The sequence below is a fragment of the Frankliniella occidentalis genome, unplaced genomic scaffold (genome assembly GCF_000697945.3).
Source record: "Frankliniella occidentalis isolate FOCC.00 unplaced genomic scaffold, Focc_3.1 Scaffold21, whole genome shotgun sequence".
NCBI classification, from domain to species: Eukaryota; Metazoa; Arthropoda; class Insecta; order Thysanoptera; family Thripidae; genus Frankliniella; species Frankliniella occidentalis.
In genome coordinates, this window is record NW_026267151.1 from 1,979,643 (window position 1) to 1,986,716 (window position 7,074).

The following is a 7,074-nucleotide window of genomic DNA, read 5'->3' on the forward strand; positions in this document are numbered from 1 at the left end:
GCTGCAGATGACAAACCATTTGAAGATTTTGAGACTGAACTTGTGAAAGTCTTGGTACTGGTAAACGGGGGCTTGCCCCCTGAACCTGATGGTTTAGGTGAAGTTGGAATAGGGACTGATAGAACTGGTTTGTTGTTCTTAATGGTAGAAATCTATTAAGTGTGCAAATATAGGAATGTGAATTGAAAATACAAATATTTCAGGAAGGTTAAAAAGTTTGATTGCTGAAGTACTCACAGCCTTATTTAATTTCTTCTTGCATGTTGCGCAATACCAAGCTAGACGTGGATCATTGACAGGAATCTCAGCTTCGTTGATCGGTGGCTGGTGGCACTCCTGATGATAAAGGCCATGGCACTCCTGGCATTCAACCAGGCGGTTTCCATCGCTCTGCATCATCTGTCTGATGGTGATAGTAGATCGTCAAATTCACTTTTGCAATACATGTGGATTCGTAAAACTAACATCACCCAGATTTGAAAACAAATAATTACCTGCAGACAACACACAAAAGATCCTCCTCTAATATATTTAACTCATTCAATTCATTCTCTGGTGAATTAGTAGACTCTTCAGATTCTGGGTCATCAATATTTTCTGTTGGACTTTGACTTGGACTGGTCATATTGTCGTTGGTAAGAGGTTCTTCAACCATGAGCTGAAAATCATAAAAACTTTGTCTTGTAACTAAAACAGAGACCGCTTCTTTTATGATGTCTAGTATTTAATGACATTTTTTTTTTTTTTTAGCTTTTTGAAGCAATCATAACTTTAGTAATCATACCTTTTTAGGGAGAATTGAGGTCAAAGTTTTGTGAGTTCCATACTTCTGCTTTAATGCTTCATCAAGCATTGCTCTCATTTGCTCAGCAGAATCTGGCTCATCACTGAACAGCAAACGATATGCTTTAGAAAACGTTGGATCTATGCCAATAGTGGTCCTGGAGGAAAATGAATCATTACTCATACTACTTTTAAAAGACAACAAACAGTAGAGCAACTAAACAAATTTCGGATCAGGTTTTGGTATTGTCTCCCTGTACCCTGACAAGCAGTTCCCTAAAACAAGGAAGCTGAAAAATAATGATAGCCTAATCTTTTATTTAAAAATCACAAGTTTTTGGTGATCTATCGCTGTTCCCATTTTGGAGATATGGCAATTAAAGTTAAGACGTGAATTTGATCAAAATTAGGGACACATAAATCAAACTCAGATCACTAAAAATATGTTCAGGGGCAAACTCTAACCACACCTCTGAAAAACAATTTCAAAACATCTACCAATTGTTTCAATGCTCAAAATTTGTTTTTAACACTGTCCCGACAGATTAACACATTAATTGCAGGGCATTTTTGGTGCCTGATTTTACATGGAAGAGTAACCACATAGTGGTCATTCCACACTCAGTGAGTTAAAGGTATAATCACAATGTTGTTTCTTGTTAGAAAAGGGGTCAATTCTTTACACCATAAACACTTTATTCTCTTGGTGTAAACTCAGTCTTATCAGTAAAAAGTTCAATTGCTTTAACGGAGCAAAGAAATTTTTTTACAAAAATTTGAATATTTCAGAACATGTAAGACACAACACACATATGATACAATATCAAAATCAATGTCAGTAGATACAACATCAATTATAATTTAGAAGAAATTTCATTATAAAAAGTTGTAAAAGAAACTGACTTTTAAATAAAACAATAGATATGATTTAATAATCAGAGGCAATTCAGGAAAATACTCTAGCTATTTCAAAGCTGTATCACATCACCATTAATATACTACATAAATTATGTTTAAGAACACTGAACACTTGTAGTTGAGAACAGTACTTGAGAAACAACAAAAGGCAAATTGCAATAACTTTTACCATTTTGCAGCAGGTCAAAAAAGAACCTCATTTCCATATAATAATGTAAAGCATTTCTGAATGAAACCACAAGGGTAGAACTATAAAACTGAGTTCAAATGAAAAACACATACATTAACAAAAAGTTTTCTGCCTACTACATGGCTTGTCAACGTCTGGCAGGTCTGAGAAATATTTTTTGTCGTATCTCGCAGAATTGTCATCACACAACGGCAAACGGCAAGTAGGGGTTGAAATTTCGCCCCGCCTAGGCTCTAAACCCTACATGAGACCGCATTCATAACCACACAATGCAAACATTTCTCCCTTGACTGTGACCAGCCAAGAATTCACTTACATTTTGGAATGGTTTGACACTTGTTCAGCCTTGGGAAAATGTTGAACGACAGCTATACATCACAAGAACACATCACCACCCGGAGCTGGTGCTTTGGCTGGCTGGGCTGGTTTTCGGCAGACAGCACCTTGCAAGAAAACAAAAACAAAAACAAACGGGAACATGTTTGCTTGCTACCAACAGCGATTACATATTGTGTTCGACATTATAAGTGTAATATTTAAAACCATGGTAAAAAACAAAAACAAAAGTGTTTTTTTTAATTTGAAAAGAGGTATTAACAGGATTCAAGGCGTAGGCATTGAACGCATATAGCATTTTTTCCCAACTGTACGTTGTGTCAGGTTGGTAAACTCGTATACCCGTAGCAGAACCACGTCTCGAGATCTAGGAGGCGCTGCACAGTTGCTTCTGCTCGCCAAGTCCTTCTTCTCGGTCAAAGGCAAATCTTTCCGCACCGAACGCCAATCTTCTACGTAGTTCTTTTCCAGTACAGATACTTTCGGAATCAGTATGAGGATCGTCCGTGCCCTATTTAGCGCTGCCAAGGCGGCAAAGCCCGCCGAGCCATGTGAGTCAGGATAGAACCAGGGTCATGGACAGCTGTCCATAACCTCTCCGCCCAGAAGTTTCATCTCAACTTTTTGTCTTATTATGACAATCTGTCAGTTGCTCTTTTCTTTTTTAAGATCCTGAAACTTCCTTGTGTATCAATTAATTTTGTTCTTACCGTGATTGTCATATTTTGATTCTTAGCAGTTCTTTGCGTACTGCTTAAACATGGGCTCTGTTGGCTTAGGCACGACTTATCATTGAAGTACTATGTTCGTTTCCTTATGTCCGTTTTACAGTTTGATTTATGCTTTCAGCCTCATGGGATAGGTTCCTATACAAGGCAAATGGTTTCAACAAGTTAGGTAACGTATCAAGTGTTGAAAGTAGAGGTCTGGCTGTGTAAAGTATTTCGCAAACTTGAACCCTCCTTTTGGTCTTTAGGTCTTGTATCAGATGATTTACTGAGTGAGCTCGATGATGCAGTGGTAGAGGCTTTGAAGCGACTTCCGGAAGAGACTATCAACCAGAGAATCTTCCGTCAAAACCGAGCTGCATTGCTTTCCTTGAACAAAACCATCCTGCCTGAGGATCAGTGGACGAAAATAGAGGATGTGAGCTGATTAGTGCTGCTTTTTGCTTAGTGAACACTATCTTGCAGAATTTTTATTGGTTTTGGTTTGTGTTTCAGGATAAGCCATACTTGATGCCACATGTTCTTGAAGTTTGGAAGGAGGCTGAAGAAAAAAAGACCTGGGAGGACAAGAACCCTATTCAGGCCCTCTAAATCTAATTTCATCCTAGAAAACTTTGAATATTAAATTGTCTCCACATTTTGTGGCCAGCTATATGAATGAATGTAAATATTACTGTACATGATAGTGGTTTTATTCAGCCTGTAAAACCGTTAAATAAAAAAGTGCACCAAGCTCAGCTATCAGTGTTTCCACGTGACCATTAATTATAATGAAGGAAGGAAATTAATGCTCATAGATGTACCACCAAGTTATCAGCTTTTTAGCTAGTCTTTTCGTGTGGATAGAGGAGAAAATAACAAGGACAGAACCACAATAAAATAGAAAAGAAAAAATTTATTGTCTATATTCTATTAGAATTGAATAATCCACTCCCAAACATTCTTATTTGCCCATACGCTGGATGCTCCATTCTTGCTGGCACAGTGGGCAGCGATTATTCTGTTTCACCCACAGTGACATGCAGCAATAATGGAAGCTATGGTTGCATTCGCCCCACACGACGACGCAGTCCTGACGCCCACTGCCCGCCTTGCTTTCCGCCTGGCATCGAAGGCACGCATCTGCAACAAATCAAAAGAAAATATAAATTAATATGACCCCGACGTGATTTGAACACGCAACCTTCTGATCTGGAGTCAGACGCGCTACCGTTGCGCCACGGAGTCCGATGATCACAAGATCCCGAAGAGCGCGTCTTGGGCTTGCCCGATCTACCAGCCAGCGAGCAGCGCGCAGCATGGTTGGGGGAGGGGGAATGGAGCTAGCCGACAAGAGTAACAGTCGAGGCGCTCGCGCACCCCTCTCCCCGACCTGCGGCCCTGTGGCGCAACGGATAACGCGTCTGACTACGGATCAGAAGATTCCAGGTTCGAATCCTGGCAGGGTCGAGACCAAATTTTGAGAATTCGATTTGAATCCTACAAAAATTAAATTTTAGGCGTCTAAGTTATTATTTAGAGAGGGGCATACGTCTCAATCGCGAAATCAACTCAAAATGTAGCATACATTTTGAAGTTTCGAAACTGACTCCAGCAAATATTAGAGGCCAAGCGGCCGCCGCCGCCCCCAGCACACACACACACACAAGTCAGATGTCAGTCCCCTCGCCGATAAGCACAGTAGCCGAACTGTTTTGCTTTTGCTTGTGTCCAGGTTGGTGGTCTCAATGGCACCCGGCTGTACTGAACAACCGGTAGCGGGTATGGTATACACGTGCGTGCCTGCACGTACCGGGTGTTTCGGTGCACGCGTCGGTGCGGGCGCGGGCGGATTTTAGTCAAACTCACCCGGTACGCGCGCTCCACGTCAATAAAGCATTCCGGTAAATCTGAAATGCAGAAGAATGCAGGCAACAAGAAAACGGAAAGCAGCATGTTAAAGCATAGCGATTTCCGTTTTCTTCTTCCCTGCGTTCTTCTGCAGTTTAGCTTTACCGGATCGCTTTATTGCAGCGAACAGGAGTCTGGTTTCTGCCAGGTAGGCAACCCAATCGCACAGGTGCGAGACGGTGCAACATAACTACGGAAGGGGAAGTCCGCCCGACCACCGTGTCTTGTCTTGTAGAAAAGTTCTTCGTATGATGAGCAAATTGTGTTCGTTGTTTGTGTACATAACAGACCGTGTGATTCTGTCACGCCCTTTACAGTGTAGAGTGGAGGGTAGGGGCTGCAGGGTGGTCCGTCAGTTCATTTTTTTTTACCTGTGGGCTGGTGCGACTGAGTGCAATATTGCGTCAGGTTGCGTCGGACCGTGTGGTGGGCCCTGCCCCGCCCCACCATGTCGCTCAAGGCGAGCCCCTTGATGACGTCTCACTTGGGGGCTCGACAGTCTCCACCAATCAGCAGTCGGGACAGACACACCTCCATTCTCTGTCTCTCTCTGTCTCTCCCTCTCAGCCGGGCCGGTGACCGGACCGGTCGTCTTTTGCTACTGGGTTTACAACCGCGTGTTTTCACAAGTATCTGCAAGGACCTCCATTGGGCACTGGTGCCTGGTGCCAAAGACCTGCGCGATACGCTTCACTAGGATCTGCCTAACGAGCGAGACAAAGAACTAAAACGAAGTCCGTACCGTGTGTCAGGGCCACGACACAACAGTGTTGCGGATTTGCCTAGCCTAGGGGCCTAGGGGCCAACGGCGCCTTTCGGATGGAGCGAGTAGGCAAACCCGCAAACTGCTGTGTCGTAGCACTGACACGCGGTAGCGTAGCAGCTACTCCGTGTCAAAAAGAAAACAGCTCAGAAGACTTGTAAGACCCCGGACACTCACCATGATAACCCAGCACGACCCTCGCACCTCGGCTCGGACACAGGAAGGACTTACGTTTCTGACAGTGTCTGTCTACAGGGCGATGCAAATGGCACGATTTAAATTCACAGTATTGGCTGTACACAGCGTCGGCCTCCTTTTGTCTCGCTTGTAGCAGGGGTTTTGTGGAGCCGAACAGACGTCCATTCTCCTTCTTCTTCATAACCTTCGCATGACACGAGAACCCGCATTGTGCGAAAATGGAAAGGTTATCAGGGTACCTTTTTCCTATTTTGTTACACGGCGCCACCAGAAAGGGTGCGGCCGTGGGCTCTTCAAATAAATAGACAAACGGGATTTGCAAACGAAACCCGCATACTTTTTCTTACTCAAAATCTGTCTCTCGATCCATGAATATATATTCCAATAAAATCAAGCGAGACAGCAAAGGACATGACTTCGCTACTACACTCGAGTTTTGGCACGTGTCCAGTTCGTCTGCAAACCCAGTGCAGACGGCCAAGCTCCAGACTCTCCAACCAGACCGAGTGTGTTCGGAACCCAGGTGCATTTGTGTGGCCTACACAGCCTCGCCTAGCGCCAGAAGCGGTTAGGCATGACTCGCAGGCTCTGAATGTAGGATAGGCCACCCCCCAGTCATGCACTGCAAGGACAGGCAGGCGCTGCCACGGCACGGGAGCTGTTTGGGAATGAATCGCTTGTGGTCGCGGGCTCAGCTCTGTGCGGTGTGGTGTCGAATGGCAAGGTCGTGACGATAGTGAACAACAGCGGCCAAGAGGAGCCACCTAAAAACCTCGATTGAAGGGGGCAAAATAATACGGGAACAAGTTCAGGATGTTGCACGTTTCTACTGAACAAAGAGTCGACTTTGCGTCTTTTCTTCATTTTCATGCGATTTGTCAGAAAATTTCTAGAAACGCTGAAAGTTTGGTATGGTGACCACTTCACTTATGCCGTCACGCCCACCGCACTCAACGTGTCGTCCCGTGTTTCTGAGACGGACGGGTGGATGGAACATAAGCGAAAGGGAAATTACCCCCAGATCTGCTGTTCCCAAGAAAAGTGGCGCCATAACAGCTAAACGGGTCGGGTCACCCCAGAGCTGTCCGAAGCGGCTGAGCGCGCAGGACCTTGCGAGCGGCCAAACGTTAGCGCGCTCTATCGCCAGGCTGCCCGCGTGCAGACAATGTCATCAAAAAAGAGTGGAAGGGGGAGGGTGGCTAGCAGCCTTGGGATCCAACCCACAAAACACGAGCCAACCCACTCGGGGGATGGAGAGAGAGAGAGAG

The 7,074-nt window shown here is 44.5% G+C and overlaps 4 protein-coding genes and 2 non-coding genes across 7 annotated transcripts in view; 3 read left to right on the forward strand and 3 right to left on the reverse strand.

Annotated features, from left to right (window-relative positions):
- Positions 1–2,371, reverse strand: part of LOC113211209 (integrator complex subunit 12) — a 3,887-nt gene extending 1,516 nt beyond the window's left edge. Inside the window, exons 1-5 of the mRNA XM_026429518.2 lie at positions 2,208–2,371; positions 785–941; positions 495–658; positions 238–403; positions 3–152 (exon numbers count right to left, since the gene is read on the reverse strand). Of these exons, the coding sequence (XP_026285303.2) occupies positions 3–152; positions 238–403; positions 495–658; positions 785–941; positions 2,208–2,209 (639 nt within the window). The 5' untranslated portion in view covers positions 2,210–2,371. The remainder of the gene's footprint in view (positions 1–2; positions 153–237; positions 404–494; positions 659–784; positions 942–2,207) is intronic.
- The window catches only part of LOC113211207 (facilitated trehalose transporter Tret1), a 55,609-nt gene that overhangs the window by 8,838 nt on the left and 39,697 nt on the right, over positions 1–7,074 (forward strand). The gene's annotated exons all lie outside the window — the stretch shown is intronic.
- On the forward strand, positions 2,584–3,692 carry LOC113211211 (cytochrome b-c1 complex subunit 7). The gene is made up of 4 exons (XM_026429520.2): positions 2,584–2,778; positions 3,077–3,124; positions 3,204–3,373; positions 3,451–3,692. The coding sequence occupies exons 1-4, from the start codon at positions 2,721–2,723 to the stop codon at positions 3,544–3,546; spliced, it is 372 nt and encodes a 123-aa protein (XP_026285305.1). The 5' UTR covers positions 2,584–2,720; the 3' UTR covers positions 3,547–3,692.
- LOC113211213 (RING-box protein 2) overlaps positions 3,831–7,074 on the reverse strand; it is a 31,486-nt gene continuing 28,242 nt past the window's right edge. Inside the window, exon 2 of the mRNA XM_026429521.2 lies at positions 3,831–4,077. Within this exon, the coding sequence (XP_026285306.1) occupies positions 3,899–4,077 (179 nt within the window). The 3' untranslated portion in view covers positions 3,831–3,898. The remainder of the gene's footprint in view (positions 4,078–7,074) is intronic.
- Positions 4,111–4,182, reverse strand: Trnaw-cca (transfer RNA tryptophan (anticodon CCA)). Its single transcript has one exon. It is a non-coding gene; the product is annotated as a tRNA-Trp (tRNA).
- On the forward strand, positions 4,332–4,404 carry Trnar-acg (transfer RNA arginine (anticodon ACG)). Its single transcript has one exon. It is a non-coding gene; the product is annotated as a tRNA-Arg (tRNA).

What these genes read in the sequence shown, in the direction of transcription:
- LOC113211211 (XM_026429520.2), top strand. Translation starts at nt 2,721, where the DNA reads ATGAGGATCGTCCGTGCCCTATTTAGCGCTGCCAAGGCGGCAAAGCCC. An exon ending in GGCAAAGCCCGCCGAGCCAT is followed by an intron (nt 2,779 to 3,076) that starts GTGAGTCAGGAT and finishes TTATGCTTTCAG; the next exon opens with CCTCATGGGATAGGTTCCTA. An exon ending in AGTGGACGAAAATAGAGGAT is followed by an intron (nt 3,374 to 3,450) that starts GTGAGCTGATTA and finishes TTTGTGTTTCAG; the next exon opens with GATAAGCCATACTTGATGCC.